The 15,899-nt window shown below is 33.8% G+C and overlaps 3 protein-coding genes across 3 annotated transcripts; 2 read left to right on the plus strand and 1 right to left on the minus strand.

Annotated features, from left to right (window-relative positions):
* LOC105168972 (psbP domain-containing protein 1, chloroplastic) lies at nucleotides 2,626-4,973 on the plus strand. Its single transcript, XM_011089205.2, has 4 exons — nucleotides 2,626-2,763; nucleotides 2,855-3,039; nucleotides 4,018-4,449; nucleotides 4,551-4,973. The coding sequence occupies exons 2-4, from the start codon at nucleotides 2,890-2,892 to the stop codon at nucleotides 4,770-4,772; spliced, it is 804 nt and encodes a 267-aa protein (XP_011087507.1). The 5' UTR covers nucleotides 2,626-2,763; nucleotides 2,855-2,889; the 3' UTR covers nucleotides 4,773-4,973.
* Nucleotides 5,149-10,111, minus strand: LOC105168973 (AP-3 complex subunit mu). The gene is made up of 8 exons (XM_011089207.2): nucleotides 9,971-10,111; nucleotides 9,366-9,465; nucleotides 9,115-9,225; nucleotides 7,951-8,040; nucleotides 6,639-6,886; nucleotides 6,203-6,412; nucleotides 5,887-6,094; nucleotides 5,149-5,633 (listed from the first exon to the last, which is right to left on the minus strand). The coding sequence occupies exons 1-8, from the start codon at nucleotides 10,003-10,005 to the stop codon at nucleotides 5,388-5,390; spliced, it is 1,248 nt and encodes a 415-aa protein (XP_011087509.1). The 5' UTR covers nucleotides 10,006-10,111; the 3' UTR covers nucleotides 5,149-5,387.
* Nucleotides 11,523-14,776, plus strand: LOC105168974 (Golgi apparatus membrane protein-like protein ECHIDNA). The gene is made up of 7 exons (XM_011089208.2): nucleotides 11,523-11,673; nucleotides 12,520-12,576; nucleotides 12,678-12,881; nucleotides 12,963-13,022; nucleotides 13,298-13,424; nucleotides 14,263-14,398; nucleotides 14,488-14,776. The coding sequence occupies exons 1-6, from the start codon at nucleotides 11,659-11,661 to the stop codon at nucleotides 14,349-14,351; spliced, it is 552 nt and encodes a 183-aa protein (XP_011087510.1). The 5' UTR covers nucleotides 11,523-11,658; the 3' UTR covers nucleotides 14,352-14,398; nucleotides 14,488-14,776.

Genomic DNA, 15,899 nt, shown 5'->3' on the forward strand with positions numbered 1-15,899 from the left:
GGAAAGAGGGTAGGTTTTGGGTGGAGAAGCAGAAGATGAGATATTATGGGTGTCTGAATTCTTGGAAAGTGGGGAGCGCATCGAATGTGTTAGTTTCTTCCATCCTTCTATATAGGACGGTTAGGGCCGACTTCCACCCCAAGCAATTTTTAGACTTTGTTCAACCCGCGCCAATTTTTTTTTTTTTTTTTTCTGTTTTTCTTTTTCTTTTCATTTTTTAAATATATATTTTAATCAAATCTAATTGAATAAAATCATCAATTAATAAATATAATATATTTATTATATAATTGATATTTTTTTAAATTATACAATAATCGCTCGACAACACACCAATACCCCATTTTGCCAACTCTGCCTAATAATTAGTTATCAAATGCTAATAATATGCGACTTATTATCATTACAACATACCAAAAATTCATTCATTTCTTTATTATTATTATAATATATAATGATATTTTTTTTTTCAAAAAAATTTATCTTTCTCTTTGATTCTCACATTTATCTCATTTGTTTTGTCTAGCTTCATTTTTTCCTTACCTTTTTTATTAATATAATTTTTTTAATTCTTGATATTTTTTTTATTATTTTCCATACACATTTGAATATGTTTTGTTATATACTCGTAAGAAATGAATAAAGATGATGTGAATTGCATGTTTTATAATTAGAAAAAAAAGAGACAAAAATATGTTTGTATTGTTTTTTAGACAATTAAAAAATAGAAACATACGAACGTGATATCAAATTTAATTATTAAAATGTACCAAAAAATACAATAAAATATAACAAAATCATTAAAAAAAAGAGAGAGAGATTTTGGAATTATTAATGGTGTTTGGATATAAGTAGGAGTGACGTGGAACAAAACATTTCATCCACTAATTATTGGTAATCCTTAAAATGAAAAAGTGCAAGCCTCTAGTTCTTCTGCCCACTGAAAAAGCGCCACGTTCCACGTTTCTGACGTGGAATTTTCGATCTCAGCCATTGGTGAATGGATAATACTCGAGACCAAATTTAGATGTGATTGGATAATGATACCCCATAAAATAAAATAAGAATTATAATAATGGATAATGGATATTTGCCTCTTTGCTAAAAGTTATAAGCCCCCACCTCTATTTACTACTTTTTTTCAACTTTTTCTTTATTTTCTATTCGAGAATTTTATTTTTGAGATGAGAACGAGGCTAACTATAAAATCACGAGTTTAAATTTTATTAATATATAATTCTTGTTTTAATTTAATAATAGTTATTGATTAATTATTATTATTTATTATCAATAGTTTGCATATTGAACATTCCTCTTAGAGTAGCTATTAATATGAATAAGAGAAACTCTGCTATAGTCATTTATGTACATTCAATGTACTCTACGGATAGAAGAATACATAGATGAATATAGTAAAATAAGAAATTGAAAAATGGTTATAACTGTAGCGGTTGAAATTATATTATGATTATTATTAATTTAGTCGGAGAAAAAAATTAATTATTTATTTGAAAAGTTAGAGGGGTCTTGTAATAATTGTATTTTTTTTATTTTTTCTTTTGTTCAATGTAGAAATAAGATTATTTAGAAGGAAAGTCGAAAAATCAAAAGAAGCCAATTGACAGTAAGTATTCAAATACCAAAAGATTAAAAACAAGAATGTTGAAAAACGTTGATTAATTTTAGGGATAATTACATCATTTTCCCTCGAGGCCTATGATCGAATTGTATTTAGATTTTCTATGATTTAATAAATTACATCTATCTGTCCTGATATTAACGGCTGTTAGAAAATTTATACGTTCTTGATAAAATTACTCTTTTGCTGTTCATTGTAAATAACACGAACCACTCTTGAAGTTTATTCAAATTGTAGGCACATTTTCTAAAATTTGTGATATTACAATAGCCCCCTTTAAGAATTTTTTATTTTATAACTAGACCCCCAAAGTTTAATATTTATTAAGATAAAGTAACAAAAATGTATCGAGTGTTTAATTAGATTTTTAAATTCAAAATAATTTTGATTGAATTGATTTAGAATATACTTCTCAATTTTATAATATATGATTTCAAATGAGTTTATAGTCAAACTTATAAAGAAACTTTTATAAATTTAAATGTATCAATCATTTTACTAAAACAATGAGTTATGATAGTATTGTAAAATGTTAAAAATTATATGTAGAATGTAATAAACATTAGCAAAGGTATATGTAGTTTTCAAAAACTTTTGGAGGGGTGTATATTTTCGTATTTACCCTAAATTTTTAAAGGGGTTTATATAATTATCAAATAGTTAAATTAATCGACTCGAGGGTAAAATTGAATTTTTATTTAATTTTTATACTAATGTTAGCAAACCCAGTTATACATATAAGTATGGCTTTTAATACTTATTTTTCTATTTATTTAATAAAAACATTGATTTATCAAAATACTAAATCAAAGTATTAAAAAAATTAATAATTATTGAAATCAAACCGATTAATTCAAATTGATTCGATGTAATATTTTGTCGTGTCGAATTTTTTTATTTATCGAAATGTTGGACCGGGTTCAAATCAATTCGATTCTATGGGAAGAACCGTTTAGACCCACGAAAATCAGAGAAATCCACCCCACCAATCAATGGATATTACTTAACTTTATCTCCGTTCTGCACAAGAACTCTGCACAGCGCAGCAAATAGGAGAAAAACCCATCAAGAACAGGAGCTGACACAGTCTTCAAATGTCGACCGTCTCATCTGCTGCACTTACGGTATCGCAGAATCTAAACCCATCAGCAAGAATCCCCTCTCTGTCATCCTCCACCTCAGTTTTCTTCAGCTACAATGTCTGTAACTGGGCAGGGCGCCGGCTTTGTGCGTATCGGCCCAGGAGAGCCATGAAGCGTGGAATTTCCTGCAACTGCCTTCCCGGGTTTGGAGCGCCGGAGCTCGCAGTTATTTCGGGCGTGGTGGCGCTAGCATTCGGGCAGAAGAAGTTGCCTGAAGTGGGTCGAAGCATTGGGAAGACGGCCGTGAGCTTTCAACAGGTTTTATATTTTATCCTTTTTGTGGAATAATCTGGGTATTATTTCGTCCGTCGCTTTGATCTGTTGTTAGTCTTAGTTGATTGATGGTAGCAGTTGCTCAGTTAAAATTGGCTAAAGAGCTGTAGTCTGACGTTTAGGACAAGAATCTCTGTTCTTAGGAAATTGAGTTTACTTGGACCGGGATATCTGTTTGTAGCATTTTAACAATAATCGGGTAAAGCAAGGAAATTCGTAGTGAATGAGCAGCAAAAGTGACTTAGCCTAGGTATGGGTGGAGGAATTTAGAGAATGATTTCAGACGACTATGTATTAAAGGAATTTGAAATCATTCAGTATTTCACAATCATAGCTCGAAATGTGAGTTCAAGTATTTGAAATACTTTCTAATATGAAATTACCTAAACAAATTTCAAGGATTTGTTAAGCCAACGATCTAAACACAGTGTTATTGATAGGACTATTTTAATCATATGTGTTAATTAAAATAATAGGAACGTTTTTGTCTTTTGCCAAGAATATGTGATCGGATGTGGAATGCGGAGCATTGAGTTCTTGTTTATTTGTATAAAATTGCACCCTCAATGGAGTAGAATTATGTTGGGAGTCTTTCATGGGGAACTAAAATGATGGTCTCAGTTAGCTTGCTTGGTAAGAGTGGAGCTGGAAGAGATATCTAGACCTCTTACTGTGGTTAAATCAGTGTTTATGAATTGGTTCCTCACTCGTTTGGGTTGTGTGAATGACGTCAACAAAATTGTGAAAAAGATAAGGATATAACATTTATCTTTAGCTTTCATATTGACTTGGATTTGTAAGCTCAACACCATGTTGCACAGTTAAATGATTGATCTGTTTTCTTTTCTCTTCCTTGATCTGTGCGATTTCATTTCTCGTTGTTAACTTGATACCCATGATAAAACACTGCATTGTTTGTGTTGCATGGCTTCTCACCATACATTTTCTACTATATATAACCAGAATAAAGATTTTACAGTTCCAAGGAGAAACGCGATGGCATTGATCTTATCAGGTTTCATTTTTTCACAAGATGGTTTGCACAATATTGCGGTTGCACAATCCATCGGATTCCGGGAATATATAGATACTTTTGATGGTTACTCCTTTAAGTACCCTCAGAACTGGATCCAAGTACGAGGTGCTGGTGCTGATATATTTTTCAGAGATCCTTTTGTTCTCGATGAGAATATTTCAGTCAACATATCTTCACCCTCATCCTCCAGGTACAAGACTGTCGAAGATTTAGGCCCACCACAGGAAGCCGGGAAAAATGTTATGAGGCAGTATTTGACCGAGTTTATGTCGACTCGGCTTGGTGTCAGGCGGGAGTCGAGTATTCTTTCCACCTCATCCAAAGTAGCCGATGATGGAAAGTTGTATTATGAGGTTGAGGTGAGATCTTTATAGAGCTTCCTCGTACGAACGTGTAGTGGTTTTTTTCTTCTTCATATGCTGAGATTTACTGATTTCAGTAATTTTCTTGATGTGATTAGGTAAACATAAAGTCGTATGCAAACAATAATGAATTGGCTGTGATGCCTCAAGACCGGGTCGCCCGTCTGGAATGGGATCGACGTTACCTTTCTGTTCTTGGAGTTGAGAACAATCGATTATATGAGTTAAGATTACAGACACCAGAAAAGTCATTCGCAGAAGAGGAAAAGGATCTCCGTGAAGTTATGAATTCTTTTAGGGTTAACAAAGTAGCTGCTTGAAAGCGATCCTTTTCAAGTCTGTTTATGATCTAGATTCTAGGTTTCCTCTTTCTCCAATTGTTGTTGCTCCCAAGTTAATAGTGCTAGTCTTTTTGATAGAAGTATCTATGAGGGGTGATGTTCAACTGTTGACTGCTTTGAGTTATCCTTTACGAAAATTTGAGTAACAATTACATGAAACTAAAGGGCTGTTTGCAATGATTTCTGTGTTCTTTTTGGCAGTGAGATAAGTTGTAGAGAAGTTCAAAGTTATGCAGAAACGGAAGTTAAAGAGAGTTTGAAAAACAACAGTGAAAAATGGGGAAAAAAAGAAAGAAAAAAGAATAATTTGGACTCATGAAACACCGTCCACTTGATAAAAATGGCAACCAAAAGATTGATTCATCCAAGAATTTCACATATCTGAAAACTGGTTCTGAGATTTGCAAACCATATTTACTCTATCTTCTACTGCTCAGAAAAAGAAGTTACATTTAAAGGACCAAAGCACACAATCTAAACAATAGCAGAATTCATGTTTCAATGCACCACAATAAGGATACAACAGTTGAGAGACCTACTTGAGGCAAAAAGTCATGGTCCCGCTTGATAAGTTTTGCCTTCTTGCACAAAAAGTTATGATCTTACTTGAAATTCACCTGCTCGTGTAAGAGCTCGGAAACCTTTATATGGACGTGAAGGTAAATTTAGTAACTCCAGTTTATCTATTTTTAAGCCAGAGAGAGCGACACCCATAATCCTGAAAGACACTTGAAAAGTGGGAAACACATGAAGCCGTTCTACGCCTGTTTCAAGCACCAAGGTACCTGACATTGATGGAGCCTTATCTTTTGGGATTCGTCCAATAGTCCACGAGCAGGTCTGCAAAATTGTTAATGCATCGTCAAGAGAGGAGAATATGAGTGCGACTATATAATTAGTTCATGATGGAGTCCTGATATAAAGTACTTCAAATTCAAATGAGTGAAGCCTTTGACTATTTATTCTAAGCACATTCCCCGGGTTTCAACCTTTGGAGGAAAAATCGTATACCATAGAATATATCATTTGTTCAGAACTCAAAAGAAACACACATACTAGCGTACCCATCATGGCATACTACCAGATTGAGTACCTTGTCAGCAAGAACATTTACTGCTCCATGATTTGAAGAAAGGTCAGATGACACAACACAAGGAGGTAGTCGGAATTGAACTGTTATGGAGTCAATTGCCTTTCCAGGATCATTTCGTATTCCAACTAACACACTTATACGACATGTCCCCAAATCAGAGGTCAGTTGTGGCTTCACATAAATTGGAGTATTTTTCAACTTCTTTACCCTGAAAACAGAGGACAAATATTGAAAGGGAAAGTGTAGAGGTTGCATTTGATATGAAATAAACTATGAAGTTCCGCTAGCAAAAGAGTATCGGTGAAACACTGCAAACCTGTAACTCATAAGCTTGAATTGTCCATCAGGTGGCACAAAGGATAGAATTTGGTTTGCTTCCCATGGTCGAAGTCTAACACAAGGGTGAAACCTCACATCATTAAGAATTGAAGGGTTCGCAAATGACAGTGTGAGATCAGGGAGACCTGATAGATGAGAATTTACTTGAACTTCACCATATATCTCACATTTTACCAAAGTTCCATCTCTGAGCAGCAGAAAAATGAAAAAGATGAGAGGATTCAGATAGAATCATAAAATAGATAAAGTTATGTTGCAAGTTTGCATGTAAAAACACCAGGTATTGTGATCAGGAATATCCAAATCAACAGAATATAATTTGGAAAGCTGTATAGATTTTGAAGGGAGTTAAATTCTGGAATCTAATGGGGAAAAGAAATAAGTGGAAGATGAGTTCTTGAAAGAAAAGCCACCTGCTTATAGTGGCATCCATTTCTTCCACAAGATCGACATAAACTTCATTGCTGGTATGCTTAAGGTCTGTTTTTCTCCATGGAACACAAGATGATGTTGCACCCGGCAGTGTGTTGCTCATATTGGAGGTGTTACCGGTGACAACACTCAAAACCTTGCTCACAAGATTTGGTGGAGCTATCATTTCCCTCAGGATGTTAGGTTCAGTAGTTAGAGGAAACCCATTGTCTATCATCTCATCCAGAAGCTGCAAAAATTAATTAAAATCCGCCAACTTAAGATTCTAGAGTTACTTGGAAGAATGTCAAATAAATTATAAAGACAGATTAAAGTCAAGGTAAGAACAAAAGCTTGCTTCATTCTGAACCTACAACCACTCTTCTTGTCGACAAATTATCCATCTTCATCATAGTCCTAGTCCTGTTGCCTTATCAAGAGTCCATCAAACTCTTTATTTTCCAGAGTTTTGATGTATATAAAGAATCGTGACTAGCAACGAATCAGAAATTATTGCATTAACATTTCCTATACTAGGTAACACAATGATTATTAACTACATAGTTAATGAAGTTGAGGAATCTTAGAAATTTGACATTTTACACTGATCTTAGTAGCAGTAAGGAATGATCTAGTTCTGACCTGACTACCCAAAATACCAACCAGATAGCGGATAAATGTCCTGACATAATAATGCAGGTTGTAATAGTAGAACAAAAGAGTAAACTTAAAAACAACTGTCCTTTTTAATAATTTCCTATGTTGATTAAGGAAAAAGATTTTAATAGAGAGATCTTAATGTAGTTACCTGCTCCTCCTGTCTAAGCAAAGTCAATGAAACAATTTAGTTTCCCGGAGCTTGGATTTATGTAAACAAATCTCATGAATAGCCATGACTCAAAACTTATGAGTTTCAAAATGGATATACTGAAATGATCAACTAAATAAGCTACGAAATACAGGAATATAAAATATTGAATAATCATTCCTATGGAAACACTAATAATATATGTCTGTGAAACTTTACACTGTTAATAACAATAGCATGGAACGATTTATTTGTGACCACCAACAAAAAACTGCTGGATATGCCAACAAATATTTTATGTAACATTCTATCAGGAAATCAAAGAATAAACCTTGAAACTGGCCAACATTAAAATTAAGAAATCACACAAGTGTTTAGATCCCTTCACACTTAAGTGAACATCGCCTTCTCATGTACATAACATGCCACATAAGTAGGTCATGAGAGAACATAGTAATGCAGAATCAAATAAGACCACTTCAAAATGATGAGAACATCACAGATACCTCATAAACAATAACAAAATTATCCTTAATCAGATCTTCGTTCAATCCATCCAAATAATCTGAAAGAACATCAGCTACCCTGCAAAGGAACTAAAAATCAAACCGTCAAGTTTTTAACAAGTCTTTGTGCACAATGCATATATAGATCAACACTACCAAGCATGACATGGCAAAGTCTCGAAGAACTTAGAAGCAAAGTGGAAGAGAATTATTGAGAATGACTCAGCCACATGGACATTTAATTATTGTTATAATATGCATAATATGGTATGTCAAAGTGCAAGAGGAAGCACTGCTTGCATCGATGATGATGCCACTACTTCATAACACACAACTTAGCAAGAATAATGTCAACACCCATTTATTACAATTATCTTTTTTATAAAATCTACATCCTAGATGAAATGGATTCATCTATATGCAATATGACAACAGAATCTTCTTGTCGGTAATGTAGTTGGCATATTACCATCTTGCCAATTACCCATGTCCACCAAATTGTAACTTGCCTGCTGCATCAAATGATTGCTATCACTGTTCTGTATGGCTGCACTTGTATTCCTTCAGCTGAAGAGCAGTCCTCCTAACTTCAGTCTTTTTCTGAAGCTTAGGTTAGAATGATAAGTTTCAAAGGAGAAACTATCTGGATAGCCATTGTATGATGACAAAGTCCAACAACCAAGTCGTAATTGAATTACGTGGATAGTTGCATGTATGCTTTCTTCCCTTGATAGCCTCTTTCAACAGTTTGTATCTTTATCTCACACAAAGCAGTTATAAACGAAATAATGAAAAACCAATAATCTTACAACCGTGTTTCACTTTAACCTCTAATAAATCAATAGTGCAAAGCTCGTTATTCAGAATGAATGAAATTGACAATTACAAGTCTTTGTTGCGATTATGAAACGAGAGGAACCAATTTGGAGCTCTATATATCGTACCCACAAATCAGAAACACATCACAACAACTAGAATAGCACATATCAGCCCAAAATCCAAAATATCTACACAAAGTGGCAACTTGATATATATAAAGTCCAACAATTTTGAAGATGTCAATTCCAAGTTTTGGAAGAGGCATTCATGGATCCATAACTTTCTCAGAGAAACAAAAGATATTAATTGAATTAAATAGCGAGAACCAGGAGACAGGATACCCACCTCAATTGCCATCAAAGGTGGCATCTCAACTTGGGTGCAAGCCAAAAATGTGATCCCCTCACGAACCACTTGAAATAGGTAGTGAGTGGGTGAAGCAATAACGGGTACAAGCTAGAAGATCACAAGAAAAAAAAAATGAAAAAGGAAGGGCTCGCTATTAAAAACGATATTAAGCATACAGCTCACAAACATAACGGAATGATCCAAATTGTCCGAACTGCAACATGCTACATTTATATTAGGCGGGTTACCTTCAAAGAGTCACCTTGAGTAAGTATTTGGTCCCAGAACCATGCACATATCGAGCGGTCAACCCGATGACCCGTGAGCTGTTTTTCCAGCATCACCTCCCTGAAATTTCACAGTCGCAACCAAATCATCTGCTTACTCTCTTCTCTTCAATAATTCAGTAACCATCAAACATCTTTTTTCTTTTTGGACTTTGCATTACCAAATATCAACCACATTTGAAGTGGAAGATCTCAAGGTTATCTTTTTTACTGAGCAAACGCATATGACAAATCTAGAGCCATAAAACATCTACCATCTATTCCTGATTCCCATTACTGAAAATACGAAAAACCGTTTGCAGCTGCAACTGAAATACGCGAGATATCCAAGATAACCTTTTTCATTTAATCAACAACTTCTTGCATCACGAAGCAATAAAGATAGAATGAAATTCCGGAGCGCAATTCCCTTTCCACTGATTCACTGTTTTCATTTTCCTAGTTTGATCACTGGAAAACCCATCAACCAAAAGATTTCCAGATTACACTACACACATCTTCGGTAACAATTTCGCTGAGGCACATAACACAGAGATAGATAAAACAGCAAAGATTCGAAACCATACCCGGAATCTGATAGAAGAAATATGCACTGCAACATTTTTCTACCTCTTCAATTTCTTCTTGGACCTCTTTATTCTCCCATCTGACTCCTTTACAAGTTACTCTTCTGTCTCCCTGCTTTGGCTCAACTCAAATATTATTAGATTTACACAAACAAGGAGTAGTAGTATTAAAATTACTGAAAGACCCCTTAAAATGGATTTTATATCAAATAAGCCCTTCTTTGCTTCACTACTACACCCCCAACTATTTATATGTTAAAAAATCCACTTTAATAGTTTTAATGGAATATTAATTTTATATATATATATATATATATTTCAAAATTTTAAAAATCCAACATATCCTCACATCTTCAATTGTTCAAGCAAGCAAATCATAGTTGTTGGAAAAATTCATATCAACAATAAGTAAAATTGTTTTGAAATTGACAACCGGATATATTAATCAATTTTTGGAATCAAAACACAAATATTCACGTTGGAACAGTATAATAGAGATATTAAGTAGATATGCTATTTTACGATAAAATTAAAAAATAACTTACCATGAGAGTTGTGTCGTATCAACTCACGATCCAACAGAAACGACACACTAACCAAATCATAGAAAATCTGTTTGTTTTGAAAAAATTATACGTCTCGTCCAAAAGTGAACTGGGTACTATGCAATTTTTTCTAAAATAAGACGATTAATATTTGTTCAGTATTACACTTATACTAATAAATACCTCAATCAACACTCAATAACATTTTTATTGAAACTAAAGCTCAAAATATGAATTTTGAGATAGAACTCGAGAGATAGAGACGAGAGAAGATAAATGTTCTTGGTTGTGGTGTTGTGAAAACGAAGGAGGAACAACTTTTTATAGGCACTTCCTTTGCAGCAGCCATTATTACAGCATTAAGTCGGACATCAATACCCAATTGAAACGGCCGAAAACGACCAGTAATTGTTCGCAACAGTTGACAGTTTCAAAATAGTTGGTCAAACATATTAAATGCAATTTTAAAAATATTTTTATTGAAAAATGTTGCTTTTTATTCATGTCAAATTAAATTCAAATGTTTTTTATGCCAAAAAAAATATTTTGAAACTAAGACATTCAGCCACACTCGCACCTGCGCGTGGAGCTAGGATGGGCAGGCAACGGCACACGTGTAGAACAACCATATGTTTACTCAAGTTTTCATAACATTTTAAATACAACTTTGGACTTGAACTTAATATGAGGAGTTTATTTTGAATATAAACTTCCAATACAGAACAACTTGACCCCACATCCAACTTATATACACATCAATGCCCACTTTATTCCATCATATTTCTATGTGACATATGCTCTTATTTCAATTTCTTCTTCTTAAATATATGGATTTTAACATATTCAAATTACAATAGTAGCAACTTTTTTTTTTTTAGTGATGCTTAACATATACTCTTTTGCACAAGAATTTAAGATGTCCATATAGAGCACTCTGGGGGTGATTTCATAATATGTCCTGAATTACGGGGTCCCTCTGCAATTTACCAAAAGTACGATCTTCATCATGATAAATGTTGTGAAGCTGCAATATTTCTTAATTCGTATAACCTGAGTTGCAATTGAATCAATTTCCGCCCATAAACCTGGGAGAATAATCCTAGAAGTTGAATTGAAGAAGCTACGAATCAGAATTCCCACAAAATGGATCTGAATCCGGTAAGTTTAATCTCCAACATCATTGAGAAGAAAAAATCTGCTTTATTTTGTTTGAAATGTGCGGGTGAAGTATTTATATGCGAAATATGGGTATTTTTGATGATGTTATCTGGGTGTAATTCTTTTGCGGCGTTGATCAGTAATTCAATATATGTACTGTATTGTACCCAAGATACAGGTCTGGTTAGTTTTACTCCTGGGCTGGCAAGGTTAGAAATCCTATGGTTTCTTCGGTCAATTTGAAGGGTTTCAATTGTTGGACTTGGGATTTTAAGATTTTGTTGCGCTAGATAGTAAGCTGATTGAATGCCAATGATTCACCAGATTGGCGGGTGAATACAGCCTAGCCTTGTTGAGGTGATGGCATATGTTTCTTTCACTTTTCTAATAATGCTGCTCTCCGATAGTGATTCAATGGGGCAACATGAGATAATGGAGAGTTGAGAAAGTAATTTTTTTAGGATCAAGTGATAGATTGTCATAGTGGCTTCATCACAGAATGTCTTTGTGTGCTAGAACTTGTTGTCAGCGTATTATGTATGATTTTCTTCCACTCACTGTGCATTTCACTCTACAGGGTGATTTGTTCTTATGTCAGTCTCCTGTTGAATAATGAATGCCTGTTTTATGATTTCTGAAATTTATTGTCGTGCTTATCATAGCATGTATAGAAAATCCTTGTAAACAAAACCAACTTTTATCATCTCCTGTTTGTGTTTATGGCAGAACAAAGATATATTATGTTCTCAATTTTCCCCTCTCACCCCATGAACACACACAAAAGGAATAAAAAAATGTGCCAGAGAGCAGAGAGCCCATCTTGGACTAATTTCTTTCTTTGTGCAGCCTCCAGGGGAGAATTATGGTCATCCACAGATATGCTTCTTCCATGTGTTTTTTAAGGTCAATTTCATATACCTTTTCTGATGTCTGGTAAGGCATTTTTTGTAATCTTTTGTGTTTGTAAATATTGTAACATCAGCTCAATTGCTTTCCTTTGTCAGGGTGCTGCATTGGCATTTTATATTCTATCAGCTCTCTTTGTCAACAGTTTTGTCATCATATTTGTGGTCACTGTACTTCTAGCTGCTCTTGATTTTTGGGTGGTCAAGAATGTCAGTGGACGCATCTTGGTGGGCCTTAGATGGTGGAATGAAATAGATGAGGGTGGTGAAAGTGTGTGGAAATTTGAATGCCTTGACCAAGAGGTAAGAATATTCTTGCTTCATGAATTTGTGTGTTCACTGTCCTACTAAATAGATTTTATCCCTCTTGCCCCCTTTTTTCAGTCAATGGCTCGGATCAACAAGAAGGATTCATGGCTGTTCTGGTGGACTTTATACCTTACAGTAAGTAAACAGTTTTGAATTAACCTTTCTGACAGCCATCTTATGTTTAGTTCAACTGGAAAGAAATGGAGAACATATTAAGAGAAATGCTGAAACGGGTAAGCAAATGCTGGTATGAGAATATACATTGGACACAAGACAAATAACTGCTAATTGACATCTACAATGAAGCCTGCATTTATATATTCATCTAGAACAATCATATATCTATGGCATGAAGCCTTTTTCATTTTTTCATCAAATTACCTAAAGCCTTGTCTTTTTTCTTTCTGTAGGCAGTATTATGGATCTTTTTTGCCATATTCTCTCTTGTTAGGCTGCAAGCTGATTATTTGCTTGTTGTTGGTGTATGTTTGACCCTTAGCATTGCCAATATTGTTGGGTTTACTAAATGCCGTAAAGGTAAGTAGATTGCCTAATTCCTTTCTCCAGTTCCATACATTTTTCTGATTGTTATGTAATGTGGATATCTTTAAACCTGGAAAATCATTTGAATGGTTGAGGAGAGCTAAAATGTGGCTCTCAAATTAAAAATTGCATCTAAGTGTTTACTGTGCTTTTTCTGAAATATGGATATCTTGTCAATTGGGTTTGTGGATACTTTATTTTTTTTCAAATTGGCTAAAGATGTATATCAAAGCTTAGTGGTGCTCCTCTGCACTGTTGGTGCCAAAAGAAATGTTTTAATTCTCTTTTATGGATTTGTGACTTATAATGTCATGGGTTTCAGAGGGATTTGCAGTTGGTTAATTTGGCATTTCAAATTGGAAGGATATGGAAAGTTACGCGAGTATGAATTTTATTTTGCCGTCCCTGGAGTATTATCCTTTTGATGAATTTGCATATAACACCTTATTTATGAAGCAAAATTACCGAATCATGTAAGAAATATTCCCTAAATTTTCACTCTCATATTTCTTATGACAACGATATATCATCTAATATATAACTTGCTTTATGGTATGAATGTCATTCTCTTGTATGATATCATATTGGAATAACCTACTGAGTTGCTGGTGCTGTCTTGCTTACATTATATTGCTATTGGTGATAGACTTCTTGTGAATTATGTTACTCTTTCTCACATATGAACTACCTTTTGGCACTTGTTTGCTCTTCTAGAATTGCATTTTTGGACACAACAATCATGCAAATTTGCTTCCAGAATTCAAGCTAGGAAGGCTTTATTTTGAGGCATGATATTATCTCCTTGAGGAGTAACTTTTTGTCTCTCTTCCAGATGCCAAGAAGCAGCTTCAAGCATTTGCTACGCAGACCCTAGCCACTCGTTTCCAATCAACCATTCAATCAGCGTTTAGCGTTGTTTGAAGGATTCACAACTAGATTACATGAGAGGAGGAAAAAGATCGCATGATGTACATAGAGCAATCCTTCTTCTCTTTGTTTCATTTGCATAAGCATTTAATGTGGTCATATGGAAAGAGTTGCTTGTGCATTCTTGCAGGTATATATATCACATTCTATGGTAGAGTGACTATGCGGCAGCTTGATTTTTCCCCTTCCTGGTTACAAACAGCTGATTTCCGAAGATCCTGTAATACCTAAAAAGGTGGAGAACTTGTTAGGAATCACATTGGTTTTTTTCATTGCTTTCACCTCATTTTGGCTTACAATTTACACTGTTGAATTCTCATCCACCTAAAAAAAGATGACATGGGAATTGGAATATAGGTGCGCTTTATGTAATCTATAGCTTTCTATAATTGAAAAAGTAAATTTTGTGGGGCTTTCAATTTTTTTGATCTGTTATGTCCCCCTCCCCCCGGCCGATTATCTTACTAATTTTCACTTTTTACTTCTCACTCTTCTTTCAGTAACTTCTCATTTTCTTTCTTCTTTTATCTATTTTCTTAGCTACTATTTTATTTCTTCAATTACAATATGTATTTTTAGTTGCGTACATATATTTAAGTGTGCCATGCACATTGGTTATAATAATAAGCTACCTTTTGTGTGTGTATGAGTTAATTTTGCTAGGAATTATACATTTTAAGGTTAATTACATTTAGACTCTTTTGAAACTGCAAAATTTTATTTTTTTCCCCAAGAAGCTGTGCTATTGCATTTGCCCTTGGTTTGAAAATTCTCTATTGACACATGACTTCCTTTTGTTAGGGTTTGAATAAAAAATACTGATGTTAGAAAAAATAAATTACATAAATTTTTAATTTTTTGATTAATTTAATAATTTCATGTATAATTTTGTAATTATAAAGAGAATATAATGTGTATATATAGAGTGAAGTTGATATTATTATATTTATTTTGTTAAGTACAAAATTATTACATGAGAATGCTAGTCGAGGAGTAAAATTGAAATTTTACATAAGATTTTAGCTACTATCAGCATTTTTTCTTCAAGTTTTAACGATAGGGTGTGAAGTCTAAAATAGTGAACTTTTAGAAAATGTGTAAATGTAATTATGAAAGTTGTTTGAAAAAAAATATAATTTTATATTTTTAGAGAACATGTAAGTATAATTAATTAAAATATCCAACTTATCATTTAAATATTTTACAAATATTATTTTTAAAATATAGGACTAAAACTATAATTTTGACATTTGTAGATGGAACATGACGGTTCGGGGGCCCTTTTAATTTTTGGTTTGTCCTTGTTATTAAAGTAGGGATTGAAGCGGTGGGGCGGTGGGGTGGTGGAGAGGAGTTGATGGGCGCATGCATGAACATTAACATGCACATTATTGGTATCTTTTCCAGTTTAAATTCCTAACACAGCTGAAAATTTTTTCGACCAGTCTTCTAATGTTAGGGGTTGAAAGACTATTTATAGAAGACCTATAATAGCAATTTATATTCTTGCCTCGTATCTATGACATCTAAAAAATTTATTAC

Source organism: Sesamum indicum, linkage group LG8 (genome assembly GCF_000512975.1).
Source record: "Sesamum indicum cultivar Zhongzhi No. 13 linkage group LG8, S_indicum_v1.0, whole genome shotgun sequence".
NCBI classification, from domain to species: domain Eukaryota; kingdom Viridiplantae; phylum Streptophyta; class Magnoliopsida; order Lamiales; family Pedaliaceae; genus Sesamum; species Sesamum indicum.